The sequence below is a fragment of the Hevea brasiliensis genome, chromosome 8, assembly GCF_030052815.1.
Source record: "Hevea brasiliensis isolate MT/VB/25A 57/8 chromosome 8, ASM3005281v1, whole genome shotgun sequence".
Classification (NCBI taxonomy): domain Eukaryota; kingdom Viridiplantae; phylum Streptophyta; class Magnoliopsida; order Malpighiales; family Euphorbiaceae; genus Hevea; species Hevea brasiliensis.
In genome coordinates, this window is record NC_079500.1 from 14,910,618 (window position 1) to 14,934,254 (window position 23,637).

Here is a 23,637-nt window from a genome sequence, read left to right on the forward strand (position 1 = left end):
TGGGTCCCACTGAACTTCGCAGTATTTTTCCGAGCAGTAAATGAGCCTAGAAAATTCTGAAAAAATTTATGTGCTAACCCTCGTGTTATGGGCTTCGTGTAGGTATCCTCAATTCGCGGAAATTCGACAGTTGTCCGATCTGTGAATTTTCGGCCAGACAGACCCGTTACCGGAAAAGTCTCCGAATTGGATCGAGGTTTTGGCTACTTCCCCATTGTCAGACGTCCCGAGCGCGTCCCCGAAGTCGGAATCGGCAAAGGTAAACCCGAACCTTGCTTTTTCGTAATTTTCTAGTGCTTAAATAGGATTAAAAATCCATAAAATATTCGTGGTAGCTTAGAAAATTATGATTCTTTTTGCAATAGTTTAGTAATATTGCTAAGGACCGCGGGGCAAAATTTTAGAATTTTTAGAGCTTATTTGGGCAGTTTTTGCAAAAATGATCAATTATAAGGACTAAATTGAAATTTTACATATTGTGATGGATGACTGATTTGATGGGCCCAGGAGCGGCTGTGTGATGTGATTGAGTTGTGGATATATGGATTGTGAGTATAGAAGTGTCTTTTGAACCCTTTTGCAGGTTGGGTAGGTCCTAGGTATAGGGGAGACTCTGCCAGATTTTCGGCACGACTTAGGACGTATTTGGTCTTTTCTTGATTTGTATTGAGTCATTTGTATTAAATAATTGTAATGTAATTGTCAGGTGAGCCGGGACAACCTTCTTCCTCCGCCCAGCCGCCACAGTGACCGTTGTCAAGTCTGTGAGTAAAATATTAATTTTAATTGTAATTTCGATATTATTATATGTTCAAGCATGCCCATGCATCACTTATATGCATATATTTATGTAGTTAAACTCTAGGCACGATTTATGTTGCATTCATAACTGTTAACGTGCCATGGATGTTGTTGTGGTAATTTGGAGGCGGTGTGCGTCTTGTTGGCGTGCGTGTGATGTGGTGTGGACTATGGATAGGACGGATAGTCACGGCTTGAGTTCTTCGCTGGGACCCGATCCTTCGGGGTAGTCACGGCTTGAGTTCTTCGCTGGGAGCCCCGATTTGGTTTATTAAGCCAAAGTCCGGCTTGAGTTCTTCGGCACGGAAGTTGGATTTAAGAGAGTCGTATAGGGATCGGCTCCATATATTATGATTGATGCTACAGGGTGCGTGAGTGCTCCGAATTACTTTTTTGATGTTATGATGTGAAAATGTTGTTGATGTTGCATTTCACTCTACAGGGTGCATTAGTTTTAGATAGTTATAGAGATTATGGTTAAAATTGATATTTTACTCTCTGAGTCGACGCTCACTCTGTTCAATATTTTTCACTCTGAGGAGGATTTTATTGTGGTTAACCTGCTTTTCTCCTTTGCAGGTTGTTTTATCAATATTGTGTAATTTTATTTACTCCTAGAATTTCCGCATGTGTTAGAAATATTTAAATGATTCGGGTCTGTAATATAAATTGTCATGTGGACCTGTAAAATTATTATATGCATGTTTGATGGACTGGATGAGGGAGCTGAGCTCCCATTTATCTTTATGTTGATTTGAGTATGTGGAGGGTGAGCTGAGCTCCCCAATTGATGATATATTTTGTTTACAGGTCGGGTGAGTCAAAAACTCCCCGTTGAAAGGTCCACTTTATGGCCGGACTCTGTCCGGATGATTTCTTGAAATTGGGCCCAAATGGGCCTTAAGGTTGAATTAAGGAATAGTTAGGCTTACTACGGGCCTCGGGGGCTTTATCTTTGGCCAGTCCTAGTCTTGGTCCTACCATAGGTTGGGTCGTGACAAATGTGGTATCAGAGCTTAGGCTCCAGATTCATAGGGAATAATTGTCTAAAGTGTTGGGAAGAGTCTACTAGGAGTCACATGCGGAAAATAGGGTTCACATTCGTCTTGCATTGTCATCTTTGCTTCTGGTTTCTGCTCCATATATTGTGTATAAATATGAGTCTATAGAGCTGTGTAATGTGCAGTTTTGAATTTTGTGGGCTAACGCTGCTGAATTTCAGGAAAATGCGTAAAAGCAGGAGAGCTGCCACTGCACCAGAACCAGATGTGCCTGACGAGGTGTCGGCACAGGATGAGGCGCCTGCCCCGAGGAGGTGGGGTAGGAGGCCTAGAGCTGCTCAAGTAGAAGAAGCGGTGCCACCCGATCTGAGATCGATCTTTTATGGCATAGGGTCCCATGGACCCAATGGCGACTACTCTAGGAGTTGCAGAGAACCATCGACATGATGGCGCGATATATGGTCCACCCTCCACACGTGATGATCCACCGCACCAAGAGGAACTTTACAAGCAGATAATCAATTTCAAGAAGTTGGTGCACGGTACTTATGATGTGTCGGGCGATGCATATCGATTTTTGGATTCCTGTGACGGCGAGAAGCGAGTTCTGATTGACTAATAGAAGACTTATAGAGTATATGCAGCATGTTATGGGGCATATGCCTAGACAATGGATGAATGATTACATATTACCTCGAATGGAGGGTTTGTCGTGGACTCAGTTTATGGAACTGTTCATCAATCGGTTTGTGCCAGAAAGCTTCACAGATTAGAAACAGTGGGCCTTTGAGGCCTTAAGACAGAATGGCAGGTCTGTAGATGAATATGCTACAGAATTTCTAGAATTGAGCAGATATGCCCCTACAGCAGTAGCTACAGAAACTATGAAGGTGAAGAGATTCCTAAAGGGGCTTGACAGGAGGTATGCAAACCTGGCCATGATGTCGGATCAGTCTTTTGATGTGGTGGTTGATCGAGCCAGACAGATAGAGATTAACTATGCTGTGGATGACAGCGGAAGAGCAAAGAAAGACAGAGCAGAGGTTTCTACCGGTGTTCCCCAAATGGGTACTCCGGATAGTGGTGGCCAGAGTAATTACAGAGGAAAGAGTAGGAACAAGAAGAGTGGTTTTAGACACAAACCTCGAGGATTCAGACCAGGGTACGGATCTAGTAGTGGTTATAGTTCGGGGTACAGCAGTTCTGGGTCTGGTTCAGGATCCTCCTTAGCACCTTATGCACAGTGTGGAAGGGGACATTCAGGACCTTGTTTGATGGGATCAGGAGTATGCTTCAGGTGTGGCCAACCAGGTCACTTTGCTAGGGAATGCCCCGTGTTCAGCGAGCCACAGATGGGGTCACAAGTTTCTGTTGCAAATGTTTCTCGACAGTTGTATCCTGGTGCTTCCAGCATGGCAGGTAGTCGATTCGATGGCCAGAGGCGAGGACAAGGGGCGTGGATTTGGAGGCGGTCAGAGGTAGAAGTCGATGTCGAGTTACGCTACTCAGGGTAGGGGTCAAGCTCGGGTTTTCACCCTGACCCACCAGGATGCTCAGGCTTCCAATGCAGTTGTGGCAGGTATTCTTCTGGTTTATTTCTATGAGGCCTGTGTTTTGATAGATCCGGGTGCTACGCACTCATTTGTCTCCCCTGTGTTTGCCATGAGATTGGGTAGAAACCCTACAACTTTAGAATGCCCTTTGTCTGTAGCTACCCCGCTTAGTGACAACATAGATGTAGATATGATTTTTCCGGGTAGCCCAGTAGTAGTGGATGGAAAGATCCTCCTAGCAGACTTGGTTCCTCTACCGGTGATAGATTTCGATGTAATTCTGGGAATGGATTGGTTAGCAACTCATTATGCCACTTTAGACTGCAGGAACAAAAAGGTGTATTTCCACATGCCTGGTGTGGAAGAGTTTAGCTTTGATGGTGACAGGAGCGTGGCTCCATATAACTTGGTGTCAGCAATTAGTGCTAGAAAAATGTTGAGACGTGGATGTCAAGGGTAATTGGCATTGGTGAGAGATACCTCTGTAGAAGGTGTCAACATGGAAAATGTTCCTGTTGTCAGAGAATTCATGGATGTCTTCCCTGAGGAGCTTCCAGGATTGCCACCAGGAAGGAAAATAGAGTTTTGCATTGATGTTGTGCCGGGTACAAATCCCATATCAATGCCGCCTTACAGGATGGCACCAGCAGAATTCAAAGAGCTGAAGGAGCAACTACAGGAGCTTTTGGACAAGGGTTTCATACATCCTAGCACTTCACCCTGGGGTGCTCCTGTTCTATTTGTGAGAAAGAAAGATGGGTCATTGAGGTTGTGTATTGACTATAGACAGCTGAACAGGGTGACTGTGAAGAACAATTATCCACTTCCTCGAATCGATGATCTGTTTGATCAGCTCCACGGGGCTAGATTCTTTTCTAAGATAGACCTGCGGTCAGGCTACCATCAGTTGAGAATCAGGAATGAGGACGTGTCCAAAATGGCATTCAGGACAAGATATGGTCATTATGAGTTCTTGGTGATGTCTTTTGGACTCACTAATGCACCAGCAGCCTTCATGGACTTGATGAACAGGGTGTTCAAGCCATTTTTGGACTGTTTTGTCATCGTATTTATAGATGACATTTTAGTATACTCTCGGACCGAGGAAGAGCACGTGTGGCACTTGAGGATGGTGTTGCAGACTTTGAGGGAGCACCAACTATATGCCAAATTTTTGAAATGTGAATTTTGGCTAGAAAGCATCTCATTCTTGGGACACGTGGTTTCTAGTGAAGGTATTCCAGTGGATCCCAAGAAAATTAAAGTTGTAACTGATTGGCTTAGGTCTACAACAGTCACTGAGGTGCGAAGTTTTCTGGGTCTAGCTGGCTACTATAGGCGTTTTGTGCAAGATTTTTCCAAGATAGCGGCTCCCCTAACTAAGTTGACCAGGAAGAATGTTCCATTCATTTGGACAGATGATTGTGAGGAGAGTTTCCAGAAGCTTAAGGAGTGTCTAACCACTGCCTCTGTGTTGACACTACCTATGAGCGGTGAAGGATACGCCGTGTATTGTGACGCTTCCAGGGTTGGCTTAGGGTGTGTTTTGATGCAGAATGGAAATATAGTGGCTTATGCTTCAAGACAGCTGAAGAGGCATGAGCAGAACTACCCCACCCATGATTTGGAAATGGCGGCTGTAGTCTTTGCACTAAAAATCTGGAGACACTACCTATATGGTGAAGTGTGCGAGATATACACCGACCATAAGAGTTTGAAGTACATCTTCCAACAGAGGGATTTAAACTTGAGACCGAGAAGATGGATGGAGCTTCTGAAGGACTATGATTGCACCATCCAGTACCACCCTGGGAAGGCCAATGTAGTAGCAGATGCTTTGAGCAAAAAATCTTCTGGCAGTTTGTCGCACATTTCAGCAGAGAAGAGACCGTTGATTCAGGAAGTACATGAGTTGATGGATCAAGGTTTAATCCTAAATCTTTCAGATGAGGGGGTCTTGTTGGCTCATTTTTCAGTGAGGCCAGACTTGCGAGATAGAGTTAGAGTTTCCCAGCACAGAGACCAACAATTAATGAAGATCATAAAAAGAGTACAGCAAGGTGAAGGTGGTGAGTTTGGATTTGCCAATGATGGCGCCTTAGTGCAAGGTTCTAGGATATGTGTGCCCGATGTGGACAATCTCAGAGATGAAATCATGCGAGAGGCACACTATACACTGTACAATGTCCACCCAGGTTCCACCAAGATGTACCATGATGTGAAAGATAACTATTGGTGGAATGGCGTGAAGAGAGACATAGCAAATTTTGTGTCCAAGTGCTTGACTTGTCAGAAGGTGAAGGTGAAGTTTGAACACCAGAGACCGTCAGGGAAGCTGCAAGAGCTCCCTATCCCAGAATGGAAGTGGGAAATGATTACTATGGATTTTGTGACTGGGTTGCCTCGTACCACGCGAGGATATGATTCGATATGGGTAATTGTAGACCGTCTAACCAAATCAGCTCACTTCTTGCCCGTGAAGACTACATATTCTGTTGCACAGTACGCCCGACTCTACATTCGAGAAATAGTCAGATTGCATGGAATTCCTGCTTCCATAATATCTGATAGAGGGCCCCAGTTCACTTCTCGATTTTGGAGGAAGTTGCAGGAAGCACTTGGTACACAGTTGAACTTCAGTACGGCTTTCCACCCTCAGACAGACGGACAGTCCGAAAGGACAATCCAAACACTGGAAGACATGCTTCGCATGAGTGTCTTGGATTTTGGAGGTCAATGGGATGATCAGCTAGCTTTGGTGGAGTTTGCCTATAACAACAGTTACCATTCCAGCATAGGGATGGTACCCTATGAGGCACTATATGGAAGAAAGTGTAGGTCTCCTATGTGTTGGACAGAAATGAGGGAAGCGAAGGTGCATGATGTAGACCTAGTGCGGTACACTTCAGAGATGGTTCCTTTAATCAGGGAACGATTGAAAACAGCTTTCAGTAGGCAGAAGAGTTATGCAGACCCCAGACGGAGGGATGTGGAGTTTGCAGTGGGCGACTATGTATTCCTGAAGGTTTCTCCAATGAAGGGAGTCATGAGATTTAGAAAGAAGGGCAAGTTAGCACCTCGGTATATTGGACCTTTTGAGGTTACTGACAGAGTTGGAGCAGTTGCCTACCGGTTGGAACTACCACCCAACCTTTCTCACGTTCATCCCGTGTTTCACATCTCCATGCTCAGGAAATACATTCCCGATCCTTCTCATGTACTACAGCCGGATGTAATAGAACTAAAAGAGAATCTGACATTTGAGGAGCAACCTGTAGCCATAGTGGACTACCAAGTGAGACAACTAAGATCAAAACAGATCCCTATGGTTAAGGTTTTGTGGAGGAGACAGTCAGAGGAAGAGTGCACTTGAGAGTCAGAACGGGACATGCGTAGCAAGTACCCTTATCTGTTTAATGTATAATCATGTGCTTTATTCTGCCTTGTGAAAAATTCGACGAATTTTCTGTAAGGGGGGAAGAATGTAACACCCCAAAATTTTAAATTTTATAATTTTATGAGCATTATTGGTATTTTAATTTTATTTAAATTTTAGGAAATTTTTTTGAGATTTTTCGGATTTTAAAAATCGGGTTCGATTTTTCGAAAATATAAACTTTGATGATTTTTAAAAATTTATTTAAAGACCACGTGGCAAAACTAAAAATATATTTGGAGTCTACGAATTTTTCTGCGTTTTCTGAAATTTTTTCGAAATTTTTGGACCTCGTTTTCGGTCCCGAGGCAGAGTAAAAATTCAAAATTTTGTATTCTGAATCGAACCGACGGAATCGAACCGGACCGGATCGGACCGGTCGAATCGGACCGGCCTTCTTCTTCCTTTTTCTTTCTCTCCCGCGCGCGTTTCTCCTCTTCCCTTTCTCTCTCTTTTTCTCTCTCCTCCCTCCTCCCCTTGTCGCGCTGCCACCTCCCCTGCCACCCCAACTCGCTGGTGTGCCGCCTCACCCCCGCCCCACGGCCGCCACTGGAGCATGACGGCTCTGAGCGGCGCCTGCGCGCACGACTTTTTGATTTCCCGGCCAAAATCCGACGGATCCGGCCACCAATCAGACCGGGTCTTGTGTCTAAACTCATATACTCGTCAAGAGCTTTCCATAGACACCATGAACATCGAAATCCATCGAGCGGTTTGTTTAATTTTTGCCCGGGAAGATTTAGCCCATTTTGACTTTTGGGCTAGATTTCTCACAAACCGTAAACCCCACGAGAAAACCGAGAGTACCAGAGCGCTCCACTCGTCGAGAGCTTCGCGGCGACATAAATTTCGAATTTTTCCGACACCGTTTTTCGGTGGGTCCCACTGAACTTCGCAGTGTTTTTCCGAGCAGTAAATGAGCTTAGAAAATTCTAAAAATATTTATGTGCTAACCCCCGTGTTATGGGCTTCGTGTAGGTATCCTCAATTCGCGGAAATTCGACAGTTGTCCGGTCTGTGAATTTTCGGCCAGACAGACCCGTTACCGGAAAAGTCTCCGAATTGGATCGAGGTTTTGGCTACCCCCCATTGTCAGACGTCCCGAGCGCGTCCCCGAAGTCGGAATCGGCAAAGGTAAACCCGAACCTTGCTTTTTCGTAATTTTCTAGTGCTTAAATAGGATTAAAAATACATAAAATATTCGTGGTAGCTTAGAAAATTATGATTCTTTTTGCAATAGTTTAGTAATATTGCTAAGGACCGCGGGGCAAAGTTTTAGAATTTTTAGAGCTTATTTGGGCGGTTTTTGCAAAAATGTTCAATTATAAGGACTAAATTGAAATTTTACATATTGTGATGGATGACTGATTTGATGGGCCCAGGAGGGGCTGTGTGATGTGATTGAGTTGTGGATATATGGATTGTGAGTATAGAAGTGTCTTTTGAACCATTTTGCAGGTTGGGTAGGTCCTAGGTATAGGGGAGACTCTGCCGGATTTTCGGCACGACTTAGGACGTATTTGGTCTTTTCTTGATTTGTATTGAGTCATTTGTATTAAATAATTGTAATATAATTGTCGTGAGCGGGATGACCTTCTTCCTCCGCCACCGCCACAAATGACCGTTGTCAAGTCTGTGAGTAAAATATTAATTTTAATTGTAATTTCGATATTATTATATGTTCAAGCATGCCCATGCATCACTTATATGCATATATTTATGTAGTTAAACTCTAGGCACGATTTATGTTGCATTCATAACTGTTAACGTGCCATGGATGTTGTTGTGGTAATTTGGAGCAGTGTGCGTGCGTTGGCGTGCGTGTGATGTGGTGTGGACTATGGATAGGACGGATAGTCACGGCTTGAGTTCTTCGCTGGGACCCGATCCTTCGGGGTAGTCACGGCTTGAGTTCTTCGCTGGGAGCCCCGATTTGGTTTATTAAGCGAAAGTCCGGCTTGAGTTCTTCGCTGGCACCAGGTTGGATTTAAGAGAGCTGTATAGGGTATCAGCTCCCATATATTATGATAGATGCTCCAGGGTGCGTGAGTGCTCCAAATTACTTTTTTGATGTTATGATGTGAAAATGTTGTTGATGTTGCATTTCACTCTACAGGGTGCATTAGTTTTAGATAGTTATAGAGATTATGGTTAAAATTGATATTTTACTCTCTGAGTTGAACGCTCACTCCTGTTCAATATTTTTTCAAGCTACACGAGGATTTTATTGTGGTTAACCTGCTTTTCTCATTCGCAGGTTGTTTTATCAATATTGTGTAATTTTATTTACTCCTAAAATTTTCGCATGTGTTAGAAATATTTAAATGATTCGGGTCTGTAATATAAATTGTCATGTGGACCTGTAAAATTATTATATGCATGTTTGATGGACTGGATGAGGGAGCTGAGCTCCCATTTATCTTTATGTTGATTTGAGTATGTGGAGGGTGAGCTGAGCTCCCTAATTGATGATATATTTTGTTTACAGGTCGGGTGAGTCAAAAACTCCCCGTTGAAAGGTCCACTTTATGGCCGGACTCTGTCCGGATGATTTCTTGAAATTGGGCCCAAATGGGCCTTAAGGTTGAATTAAGGAATAGTTAGGCTTACTACGGGCCTCGGAGGCTTTAGGCTGGCCCATGTCCTAGTGCTGGTCCGGCCCATAGGTTGGGTCGTGACATAGTCAAATTTAATTTTTCAAAAAGTGGGTGCACAAGTATTATGAGTTCGATATCATGTGAGAATAAAAATTTATTTGGTTTAACTGTTAAATACAGCTGATAACTATTACTGTTAGCTGATAATTAATGATAACTGATTTATATTAAGTATTTGATAAAATTATGTTTAACTATTGTTGTTGATATGTGAAATGATAAATAAGGGTATGCATCATATAATTCATTTTATTATTGAAATAAATATAAAATTATAAATTTATTATATTATATTATTTATTTTATTATTAAATTAAATATATAATTATAAAATTAATATATTACATCATTTATTATATTATTAAAATAAATATATAATTATTAATCTATTATATTATATTATTTATTTTATTATTGAAAAAAAAAATAAAATCTTTTAAAATAATTAAATAACATCAAAAATATAAATAAAATAATAAAGTAATTATTATTGTTGATATAAATAAAATAATAAAGTACTTATAGTTAATTTTAAGTTTTTAGATATAAATAAGTATTTTATATTTTATGTTATTAATAAAAATATATTTTAATAAAGTTAAAATGTGAATTAAAATGTTAAAATTATAAATGAAAAAGATAAAATTATTAATAATATTAATTTTTGAATTAAATAAAAAAGGATGATACGATCAAAATAAAAAATAAAATTAAATCAACTATCGGCTGATAAGAAATAGTTATAAAAATAGAGCTGATATAAACTGCAGCTGATAGATACTAAATCGGCTATTCAACAACTATCAGTTTTATTTTTTTAAACTTATCAAACACACAAGTTCACCTGTTTGGGTGTTTACTAGCTATCAGCCGTACACAACTCAACAGGTGAACTAAATACCCTCTACGTTTAACAATCATGAGTTTAGATATTTATATTTATATTTGTTCATTCATTATATACATTTTAATTATAAATCTCGATATAAACATTAAATTTAGTCATTATAAAACTTGATTTCAGATGGATTAAATTTATAATAGATGTACCCATTAAAAAAATGAAATATCAACCATTGATTTTCAAATAAATGGTTAAGATTATGCAAACATGATACATATATATATATATTTCTCTGTTTTTACGGAATATGTTATATTCATCTAAACTTGAGAGGATCTAAATACTATTTATGCTCCAGCTGAAATTTGGCATAAGTTTAAGTTCTTGAAGATTGGATTTCTCTTTTTCTCACCTAATCACTTGTTTACTCTCTCTCTCACAACCAAAAATGAGGGAGAGAATCGAGTGTAAGAGAGTCTCAATTATCGTGTCTCCTTGAAGAACAAAAGCAAAGGTAGTAAGAGTCAAAGGAAGGAGGGTTAAGGTGCAATGACGAGAGAAGGGGAATCCCTCAATTGGACGAGAGCAGAGAGAAGAGATAAGGTTGAGTAAATGTAGCATATGTATCTCATTAATTTGCACATGGTTTTCACTCATGATGGCTCGACTATGAGAGAGAGAGAGAGAGAGAGAGAGAGAGAGAGAGAGAGAGAGAGAGAGAGAGAGAGGGGGAGGGAGGATGATGATGATGATGATGGTGTGTATAATTAATTAAAATGTATATACATAATATATAAATTTATGTATAAATATTTAGTTCAACAGTAATCTCCATGATAAAATTTATTAACTATAAATTATTATTATTATTATTATTATTATTATTATTATTATTATTATTATTATTATTATTATTATTATTATCATCTATCACCGTTTAAAGTGGAAAAAATTTAAAATCTCTCATAAATTGGAATGTAAAGTTAAAATGTTGGAATATAATTAATAAAAACGTTGGCCTTTTCTGTCCAATAAAATGTCCATTCTTCCTTTCTTCGTTCTTCTTTTTGAACTTGGCAATATATTTCTTTAAGAAAAATTTGTCAATGATTTAATTGATCAGTTAATAAAATGTATATTTTTTTAATATTTCAAGTCAATTTAAAGAAATATATTCAATGTTTAAATTCAATAAAATTATATTAAAATTTAAATAAATTAGTTTATTAATATTAAATTAATAAATATTTTCTTCTCCCCATTTCAAGTAATATTATTAAAAAAAAAACTTTCATTTTTTTTTTTTTTTAGAAATTAAGAAAGTATTAATTTTTTTTTTCAATTTTACCCTTGTCTATTGTTATTCCTATTTCATTTATCTTTTTTCTTATCATTTTTTCTATTTTAATTATATATAAGGATATTTTAGTTAATTATTAGTATTTTTATTTTATTTTTTTATAAAAATGAGGTTATTTAATTTCTTCTTTAATTCTTGTGAAAAACTTAAAAAAAATACTTGAAATGAGATGGAGGGAGTAAAAAATAATTCCAAATGAATTTAAGTTTTGGTTTGAATTTATAATAAATTGTTATTTATTTGATTAGGTTCATAAACTACTTTAATTAAGTCATGTAATGCTTAAACTTGCTATTCAAATTACTCGACTTGAAACAATAGGGGAGCTAGATGATAATTTTTGGAGTGGCAGAAGAAAATTATAAATTAATTTATTAATTATCTATATTTACTCATAATGAAAAATATGTATTTTTATATTTATATATACTTAAAATATATTATAAAATATTTTTATTCTAAATATTACACTTCAAAAATAACATAAATTTACTAAATTATTAATCTAATCTATTTTATTTATTAATTTCTTTTTTAAAACATTATTCATTAATTTTGTAAAAAAGCTAGCAAACATGTTTTAAATAAAAATAAAAAATTAAATATTTTTATTTAAATAAAAATAAAAGCATATTGAGAATGCTCCTTAATAGTTTTTTAAAAAAATTATTTTATTTAAAATTATCTGCCATTTTAAGAAAATTAAAAAGCGTTCATTAAATTTTTCTAATTTTATCCTTATTTCAACTAAATACAACAACCATTTATATAATTTTTTAAAATTTATCTTATTAAATCTCTTAATTAGATGAAATAAAGAGTAAGTTAGTCAAATTATGAATTATTTTTTTAAAATTTAAGTGATTTAATTACTTTGTTAATTATTATATAAAAATTTGAAATGATAAATAATAAAGACAGATAGTAGAGTAATAAATTTAAAAAAAAAAAAAAATTCTTGTATAGTGAGCCTACATGGGGCTTGGGGGCCATGGCTTCTTCTAGGCTCATGTAGGTGCCCCTGAGTTGAATTCTATGTGAATTGAATTTAAATATTTTCAAGTACTAATTTAAAAAAATAATTTAATGAAATAATTTTAGTCAAAAGAGAAAATTAAATTATTTTGAAAGAAAATAATTTTTTCTTTTTAAAAGATAAAATTATTTTTTATTTTATAAACTTTAATAATTTTATTAAAATGTGAAAATGTTTGTATATATATATATAGATAAATATATATTATTAGTTTAATATCATAATTAAATAATAAAAAAATTTTAAAAATATTTATAAAAAATATTTTCTATATAATAAATTATTTTTCAGAACATTAAAGATAGAAAAATGAAATAAGTTCATCTCAAAATCAAATTTTATAATAAAAAAATTAAATATTTACATTAAACTTTATATAAAATTAATTAAAAAATATATAATAAATATATAAAATTAAATATAAATATAAAATTTAATAATTATTAAATTTATTCTCATACAATTGCACCTAATTTTAAATTATGAGTTTTAATTTGTTGTGAGTGATTAATGGAATGTGAATCCACGAACCAATATTTTGACTCTTGAATTCTGTGGGCCATGCATGTTTGCTTTTGTTCTACATTTCTGACTCTATGTATAAAACCAAAGACTTCATGAATTGTCAGCCTCAATATTGTTTTAGGGGAATCTTTCATATTGCGAGTCCATTCGGATGGCCGGTTTTATAATTATTCTAAGTTAATATATTAATTATTTTTTAAAAAATTAATTAAAAATAATTTTTATTTATTAAATTTTCAAAATAAATTTAATTAATAGGTTCAAATCAAAATAAATATTTTTTAAATCAAAGAATTCCTTATTCTTTATCTGTGTGGCCTATTTCCAAATTGACTGAAAAAAATAAATTTAATGCATATTTATTAATTTTTTTTAACTGAATTACAAAAAGAAACCTATAATTAATCAACTTTACAATGGGAATTTGTAACACCATCGTGCGGTGCATATTCACGAAACAGATACACATAAGTACACCTGATTCCAACCCAAATAAGAGAGTCAAAAGAAAACAGCAATGGCAAAATCGTAATAATCTTAGAAGACAAATCCAATTTTGAACTTCAAATCAATAAAAACTCAGTAACTGGGAAAGCATCACAAAAGCCAGAAAAAAAGAAACAAGATTCATAGAGAAAACTCAATTCTCTTCTCTTATAGCCAGCTAAATTCTTGAGATATAGAAAGCCAAATGGCAAACCAGCTAGAGAATCTAGTGCAGTCAATAAAATCAAAGGTTCGAGCCTTGAAGAAGTCGAAGAAACCATACATCAAAATGGACAAAAGTTCCAGTGTGAAGGTTGAGATCCGTAGTAGAAAAGCCAAACAACTTATTGACAAGACTCTCAAAGTAGCTGATCGTCCTGGCAAGAGAAGCGTTTCTTAATTTTTTTTCCTTATTTAAATTTTCCTCTGTATATAAAGCTGGACTAATATTCAGCTTTTTCTTCCCTGTTTTCGTTTTCAAGTGCCTTCCGATTCTGTGTTTTTCTTTCTGGGGAAAAGCTTTGAAGGGTAAATGGAACCGTTTCGGGTTTGGCTTAACAGAATTTGTTCTTGTTTTGTTTTGTTTTTTCTGTAGTTGTTCTGTTAATGAATATTAGAGTTTTTAAGTTTTGGATTTTATTATGATTATTTTTAATATTTTTTTAATAAAAAATTAAAAGAGTAGAGAAGTTGAAGTAATGTACTGATAAACAAATTGAAATCGTTGTTGTTGGAAAATCAGAGGGCTATTTCCGAATAACTACTAATTCGATTGATTTTTTTGTAATTATGTGTTTTTGTTTTGAATGAGATTGGAATTATGTGGAGGAGATTAGAATGGGTGGATTTGAAAATTAAGTTGGAATCTATTTTATTGGTGTACCAAACTCTTTTATGGTAAGATGTGAAGTTAGACTTTCTTTTTTTTTTTTTTTTTTTTTTTTTTTAAATTATAGGGATAGCAATGTGTGTAAGGTATGCGAAAATTATTCCATATTAATATTATTAAAATTTAAATTTATTTTAAATTTAATTAAAATTTATTTTTAATTATTTAAATTTATCTCAAATTTAATTATTTTTATTTAAAAAAAATTAAATCTATTTAATTTTATATATTTTAATTAATATTTTACATAAAAAATTATTTTAATTAATAATTTATATTTTAAAAATTTAATAATATATTTAAATTTCATTTTACATAAAATAAAATATATAAAAATTTATAAATATTATTATAAAAAATATATATTTTATATTTAATTAAATATTTATATAAATGAGTTCGAATAATAAATATTAAATATTCAATATGTAAAATTTGAATTCGATTCGAACTCGTCATGAATATTATTTTTTAAACTTAAATTTATTTTAAACTTAATTATATAATATCCAAATTTATCCTATTAGAGTTCATGGATATTCGTAAAAATCCAACTGTTACCGGTCCTAAACTTTTGGACTGCAGTGTGCAACAGCAACAGAACAACTGAAACTAATCTCACTGACCAGATGTGGAGAGCACTGCCAATTGTCTCTATTTCTTTTTAGGATTTGATTTAAAGATACTTCATTTTGGTTAATTTGTACTTCCCTTCAGTTGATTATGGATTCTGTGACCCATAAGGAGACTACTGGAAATGCAGAGTAATGACCTAATAGCCAAGTGAAATTCTGATGAAAAAAATTAAAAAAAACCAAGTGATTTTTTGTTAAGTAAGAGATTTAGAGAATGGAAACTCAGGACATAAATTTTAATTTAGGTGTCAAGTGAATGATTTAACTCAGCATTTTCAGTAAAGTTGCTTTAAATTAAGCTAAAAAGTTACTTTAAATTAAGTTAAAGTACTATCATTATTGTTTAATTGATTTTTATTCTTGTTTTAAATTAAATTTATTTTATTTATTATTGTTTAGAGTTTGATAATTAAATCATAAATAATTTGTGATCAAGAAGTTTGTAAGTTAATTTTTTTACTTAGCGATTTTGAACAAATTTAAATATGTACATTTCGATTCAGATTATTATTATTATTTAATCTTTTTTACAATATTATTATTTAGATTATTTCTTGTAATTATGAGTTTGTATTTGCAATCATATGTTATGTGGGGGAAATTAAAATGGGGATTTGAAGATTAATGTGGAGTTGATCATATCGGTGATATATCCTTAGGCTCTGTTTGGATGGGTTGAGGGAAGGGTAATTAATGAAAGGACAAGGGAGGGTAAGGAAGGAAAAGAGTGAGGAAAGTTAAAAAAAAAATTTTCATGTTTTAAAAGAGGTGAATTAATAGAAAGGTAAGAGAGGTAATGTATATTTTTTATATTTAGAAAGAAGTGAAAGAATGGTAAATAATTATTAAAAGTATAAAAATATCATTTTCTATTAGATAATTTATTAAATGATAAACTCATTATGACAAATATTAAATTTACAAATAATAATGATCCACTATAAATAAATCATAAAATTAATAAATCAAAATAATAATATACAAATCTAACAAAGATTGAATAAAGAATGAATTATTTAGAAAAAAAAAATTGATAATTGAAGCATAATAATTAGAACAAACTATTGAAAGAACAAATAAAAAAAATTGATAATTGAAGTATAATAATTGCAACAAATTATTTAAAAAATAAATGATTGAGAGCGGAGAAAACATGTATGGCTACTTGAGAGAGAAGACATTTATTTGTAGTGATACGCTAGGTTTATTTTTAATGGGTATAATTGAATTTTTAATAAAAAAATTAAGGATACAATAGAAAAATAAAAAATAAAGTAGTTTTTAGTTCTCACATTCCCCTACTTACACCCTAATTTTGGGGTGTAAAAAAAATTGGGATTTGAGGGGTAAGAAATGGTAAGCTTTACCCTTACTTACTCTTACTTACCCTTACCCTTTATTAACTCATATCTTCTCAAACAGAAGCATAATAGTTACTTATCCCTCCTTACCCTTATTTACCATTCCCTCACCCCCACTCAAAGAGAGTGTTAATTTCTCCGGTCCAAATTCATTTGTGTTTTGAAGTTAATAAGACTTTTTGGATTGGGGCTATATATAAACAAGTACTTCTAATGCACTGGTATATGCCTCGAGAACAATTTATCTGAAAATACAAAAATCAATAAATCAGATACAAACACCTTACATCCGGAAACAGATCAAGGCCTAAAATACTCACCTCCTTACAGATATACTAATAAATCCAAGATATCTGCGCATATTTACATTCTGCACAACTTCCTTTTGAAGCGAAGCTCAACTTGCCATAATCTTGGGCTTGGGCAGAGATTCCAAGCCGAAGGTTGGCTCAACTTGCTTTGTTAGCTGTTGTTCCCCTTTGTAGAGATCTTGCAGATCGAGTTTTCCTTTAACAACTTCAAGTATCTGCTTTGAACATAAATGTAAAAAGATTGTGCAGATTGAGATTCATTAGAATATTAGCTCGAACTATAGACTACTAATTAGCGAATGAACAGCATTACTTCTATTCATTTAGAGCACTGAACATCTATCAACATTATTCTACATAATTTGAATATGTGAAGCTATTTGTGGAATTACCTGTCGCATTTCTGGTCAATCTTGTGGATTATCATGTAAACAGGCTAAGGCACAAGCAATCATTCGATTTATTTCAATTTTGCTATGCTTCTTTAATCTATTGTCCAAAAAGTCATAGTTTCCGTTGGACAAAGCTCTTTTTCCCAAAGCAATTAAGCTTTAATTTTCAAAATTTTTTTTCCTATACATTATAAATGTACAACAATATCTATAGACTATATTAATTGAGCAACAAGTACATACCCATTGAACTATATCATCAAAATGTTCTTCTCCAGTTATCATCTCCAGAAGCATTACACCATAAGAATAAACAGTAGTCTTCTCAGTAAACTTAAGGGTACTAGTGTACTCAGAGCCATACATCTACATTTGAAATTGTAAGAGGTGCTAAAATATGAGAAAAAGTTCAACAAAGATTTTCCTAAGGTGTAAACATGGTAAGATGCTTTCTTCCTTTATTATATATATATATATATATAATTTTTCCTAATATGCCAAAGGTGTATCAAATGGCTGCAATTTAATTTAGCTCAGGCAACAAAATAGAATTTTCGTCTTCACCTAGCGGAGTTGAGAATAGCTTGGAAATCTGAAAAAAACTTTTCACGTCCATACTCTGCAAACTGAACAAATGTGACCCAAGTAAATTTATTGCATCTTATAGTTTTAATATCAAAAACAAAAACACAGTTTATTTAAATAGTTTGATCTTCCGGTATATGAGTGACACATTCAACATCAAATCTAATTAAACCAAAAAAAAAAAAAATTGTGGCTTCACCGTCAAATTTATCTATTAATATGATTCCCATTTCAAATGGCTTATACAAATTGATGACTATAAGATTTATAAAAATACAGATAATAATTGTCTGTTGTTGTCAGCTATTACATGGAGATATATGTATAATTAATTATACACTGAATAATAAGCTGACCATCTATTAATTAAATTTTTTTATATGTGAAGTTAAATACAGTTAAGATCGTCGGCATAAATATAAAAGATATTAAAACTTCAAAACTTCTTATATATATATATATATATATAAAAAGCCCAAATATGTGCAAACGATTGCCGAAATATGTGTAATTATTACCTTGTGTTGATGATGATCATAAAAAAAAAATGCGTCCTTCCAATGCACTGGCATATGCCACGAGTAAATATTTTCTGAAAATACATAAATCACAAATCAGATAGAAACACCTTAAATTTGGAAACAGATCAAGGCTCAGTAGCCAAGGCCTAAATTACTAACCTTTCGCACGTTCATTTGCCAAGGCTTCTGCCGATAGTATGCAAGCTACATGAAATATGCACCAACAACCGTCCTCACCTAAACGCTTTAGTTCTGCATGCCATGTATCCACTTGTAATTAAGAACATAAAACATATAAAGCATATATTTAATTGTTAGGACAACATATCGCAAACTGAAATGTCCAAGTAAATATTCCAAAGTGCAAAAAGGAATAGAATATGGGTTATTGTCTTCAGATTTTGGGATAGACATGGTCTTTGGATATCACACCACAAGAATAGTTTCCTGCAAAGCCTTGCTAAAAATAGTACAAGTTCGTTAGGGGCATTCCATCAAAATAATGTCTCAAGGATTTGCACTGCGGAACAAACTCATAAATAAGCAGTCTATTGGCTCCTTCTTCGCAGCATCCAATAAGGTTAACAAGATCTTTGTGATGGTATCCACTAGCAATAGCTTTCATCTTTGTGTATTCTTCTTCTTGCTTCCTAGGATTATTAAATTTCTTAACTGCCACCTTTTCACCATTTAGGTCTCCCTTATAAACTTGGCCCAAAGCACCCTCGTCAAGACGGTTGTCCTCGGAGAAACCTCCAGTTGCCGTTGTCAGTTCTTGATAAGTAAATCTTCTAGGCTGATAATCTTCTTGAAAATTAATTTTCCTCTGCTGATGATCTTGAAACCTCTCAGTGCCATTAGTGGTATCGGAGGAACCATTAGTTGCGATTGCGAGTTCTCGAGAAGTAAATTGCCTCTGTTCAATGCCATTATAAGCTTCCAAATTGACAAGAGGCTTGGGTTTCTGAGATCCATTGGGCTCAACATTATGAGATTCATTAACTTCTGAACTGATAAGAGGCTTCTGCTTCTGAGATCCATTGGGCTCAACATTATGAGATCTATTAACTTCCGAACTGACAAGAGGCTTCGGCTCTAGAGATCCATTGGACTCAACAGTATGAGCTTCATTAGGCTCAAAATTATGAGATTCATTAGTTTTTGAACTGACATGAGGCTTTAGTTTCTGAGATCCATTGGGCTCAATATTATTAGATCCACTAGACTCAGGATTATCTGGTAAAGGAATAGAATGATAAATTAGAGTAGTGATATAATTAAAGATAGGATTTGTTAAAGGAGAATCACAAATAAGTTGATCCAAAGAAAAGAGGAAATTTAATATATGAATTTTTATGGCAATCGTGTGCGTAGCATATAAAATTTCCATAAGAGACGGAAATTCACATGTAGTATCTTTCAGGAATATGCGGTCATTCTTCTCATTTCATATTTCTTCTATACACATATATCCTTTAAGAACTCGAACTATATGCATGGCATAGCAATAGTGAAAAGGTTATACACGAATGTAATATTTCTATTTTTGTTTTTTTAATGTTTAATGTATAACTAATGGTATCTCTTCACTTTTTACATCTTTTAAAGATAGTGAAAAACTAATCAAACTATCCTTTTACGTATTTTCAAAAATACTTTAATAATAATTAATTGTGAAAATAATGAAATATGCCAACTAATAATGCACTTGAATTTTAACCTGATTCATTTTTGGACGAGAATTTGAAGGTTTATACATGCATGTTGCAGCACAATAAATCATTGCTTCCATTTCTTTTTTGTTATAGCTCATTTGCAATAATTTGGAATCGACAAGATTTGTATAGTCTTCACTACGCAAAGCATATTGAATCCGAAGTTTTGCCTGAAAATCGATAAATACAAGTAGTTATTATTTTTTGATCAAGAGTTAATTTTCTACCATTATTTTCCCTTTATTTGATAAGAGAAAAGCAGTATTTAGTTTGAGAAATTTGAAAGAATCCATAAATTTCAAAAGGTATTAACTACTATAGATGAGTGTCATACCTAAGCAATAATATCAGTGTCTTCAAACTTAGTTTTTTTCCCAGATATTAGCTCTAGAAGAACCATACTGTAGGAATAAATATTCGACTTTTTAGAGTCTCTTTGAGGATGATGCTCTTGATCCGCATAACTGGATTGAACAAGTAACCATATCAGTGCCTTCAAGCTAAGTATTTCTCTCAATTATTAGCTTTAGATGAACCACACTATAGGAATAAACATATGATTTTTTGGCAACATTTTGAGTAGGATAATGCTCTGCTTCTGCATAACTGCATTTAATAACCAAATTAAAAACTTTTATCAAAAAATGAAAATCTTTGATCGAGAAGCCCCAAAAAGGGGCTTTTTCTTCATTCTTATTTAAGTATTTCAAATCAAACTATAATATTAATGTATTCAACCCCTTAAATAAAAAGAAAGAAAGAAAGAAAAAAAATATCTTACAATTCATTTCCCTTGTTTAATCTAGTGATGTGAGTGAGGCTGCCAGTTTCCGGAAAAAGAAGTTCAAGCCCAAAATCTGCGACCTGAACAAAAATAATCTAAGCAGATTTAACATATTTATTGTAGCATTTTTTTTTTCTTTAAATTGTGGCATATAATTTAATATGAAGGACAACTAAATATAATAAAATTGATATCCAAATATAAAATTAATATCTTCTAAAAAAAATCCTGGCATGCTTGTATACGCTGCCTTTGGCTCATATTTATCGTCAATAAGTATATTATCGGCCTTAACATCACGATGAATGATTTTGGGTATACCTATATGGACAGAACAAATACTTTTAGATATAAATAAATTAATAACAGAAAAAAAAAGGAAAAAAATAGCACTCACATTTTTCATGTAAATATTCCAACCCTTCAGCTGTGCCTTTGGCGATTTTCATTCTATTCTCCCACTCCAAAGTCGTCTCTCCTACGATGTCATTTATTGTGAGTAAGATCGATCTTAACATCATATTATTATTTTTATATTTCTCAGAGCACAAAAGGACTCACCATATGTAAATGATGTCTCAAAGATTTTTTTGGAACGTACTCTAAAACAAGCAATATATCGTCTCCTTCAATGCAGTATCCAAACAGCTTAACCAGATTTTTGTGACTCACTTGGCTAACAACTTTAATCTCCTTCTCCGATTCTTCTTTCGACTGCGGCCTTTCATCCCGACCAATTTTAAGTTTCTTAATGGCAACTTTTTTGCCACCTAGTGTTGCCTCGAAGACTATACCAAAACCACCATCGCCGAGGAGTTTGCCGTTGGAAAACTTATCAGTTGCTTCTGCCAGTTCATTGTACCTATATTGCCTCAGCCCAAATCCTTGTCATGAGGTAGAGCCTTCTGGTGAGGTAAATCCTTTTCAAAGTGAAAGGAAACAAAACGCAAGAATTAGAACACACACACACACACACACACACACACATATAAGTAAGTCAACACCAGAAAATTTTATTAAAGACCTGAAAAAAACGAAGACCGAGATGGAGAAAAGAGTATATATTTTCCCTATCCATCAAACATCTAGACAACTACAGGACTAAGAAATGGAACCCATAAAAATAAATTAAAGGAGGATCAGTTTTGTCATGATCTCATAAATAAAAGTATAATTCAAGAACCTCTATGGAGCTATACCTGCAGTGTCAGCGCGGTGATCTGCCTCGTTGCTTCTGAAACAATTCATCACGCAAGCCATCGAGATTGCAAGTAGATACAATACTATGATTAGGGTTGAGAGAGAGAGAAAGAGAGAGAGAGAGAGAGAGAGGGTAAGGTTCAGACTTTAGAGAGAGAGAGAGAAAGAGGCATCGTTTCCTGTAGACAATATTAGAGGGTAAGGCAGCCTCATTGTTTAGACGGAATATTTTCAAATATTTTTTCTGGGCTTAAAGACGGCAGGTGAAGTAAAGCGGGCATGACCTTTCAAAAGTCCAAGAGAAATTTCGCAGGAGCGTGAGAGAATGCTTTAATAAAATTGCCTTGAATTTGTTAAAGCTGTGTTCCTTCCTAAGTCTAAATTAATAATATTTGCTTTTTGATAGTAAAAGCAAAGATGCAAACTAATGAATTCTAACTGGCAAAATTTCATTCAAATCTTAATTATAATTTTATTATTAATAAATTCTAAAATTTGATCAAATAAAATTTAATTTGAAAAATTATCATTTCATTATTAATAAATTTTAATAAGAGGTATCTTAATTAAAATAAAAAATAAAGTTAGAAGATATCTTAATCTAAATAAAAATAAAATTAAATTGACATAGCTATTAGTTAATAAGAAAGGACAACAAAATGAAGCATAATTTAATTTTCATATGTAATATATATTTTATGATATTATTTTTTTAGTAAGAAATTATATTTAAAGCAAAGTTATTATAAAATATTAACGTTAAAACTATTAAAAAAAATTAAAATTCTTAAATTATGATATACATTTCCTTAATTATATCAAACTACTCATAATAAATACATTAGTTAGTCACTCTTATTTTTCTTTTAGATATAACAAAATAGATTTACTATTTTAACTATATTATGTATGCATTATGAAAAATTTTATCTAATATAAAAAATAATCATCCATAACTTATTGAAAACATTTCTCACACTCTAATTAAAAAAAAAAGTCTTTTTAAATTCTACTAAAATTTTAAGGCATTGATATAACACTTTACTTTTATCCTCTTTTCATTTTATTCAACGTAACCAAAGAGTTAGGGAGAAAGGAAAGGGAAGGTTCCTTTCTTGTAGAGTACGTTAGCTTTGATTTTATTATTTTTTTAAGCTAAAATATTTTTTTTCAAAAAAGGAAGATGTAATTTATTTTGAATTTAAAAGCAGTGATTAAAAATAAAAATAAAAGGTTGAAGAGTGTGGAAGACTTGTCTTTGCAAGTCTTTGCCCCATAGCAAGCCCATCTACCGACGGTCATTGGATGGAGAAATTGTCTAAAGCCTTGATTGCCTCCAGTTTTCAAGCTTGTTATTGCATGGGTCCACTCATACATGAGAAATTATTAGGTGCATCAGGTGTATATGTATCGTCTCTAACAATTATGTGAGACCTATTCTTTATATTATAGGAAGGGGCCAATTTTATATGAGAAAAAAAACACTATTTTTTAGCCCTCATTATATTAGGTTACAAAAATAAAAGGTTGAAGAATGGTCGGAAG

The 23,637-nt window shown here is 33.7% G+C and overlaps 1 protein-coding gene across 1 annotated transcript; it reads right to left on the reverse strand.

The window, feature by feature from the left end:
* Positions 1-16,981: 16,981 nt before the first annotated feature.
* On the reverse strand, positions 16,982-22,152 carry LOC110647205 (probable receptor-like serine/threonine-protein kinase At4g34500). Its single transcript, XM_058150704.1, has 9 exons — positions 22,092-22,152; positions 21,454-21,737; positions 20,890-20,972; positions 20,650-20,714; positions 18,913-19,629; positions 18,553-18,663; positions 18,391-18,464; positions 17,531-17,653; positions 16,982-17,110 (listed from the first exon to the last, which is right to left on the reverse strand). The coding sequence occupies exons 1-9, from the start codon at positions 22,150-22,152 to the stop codon at positions 16,982-16,984; spliced, it is 1,647 nt and encodes a 548-aa protein (XP_058006687.1).
* Between the last annotated feature and the right edge of the window lie 1,485 nt (positions 22,153-23,637).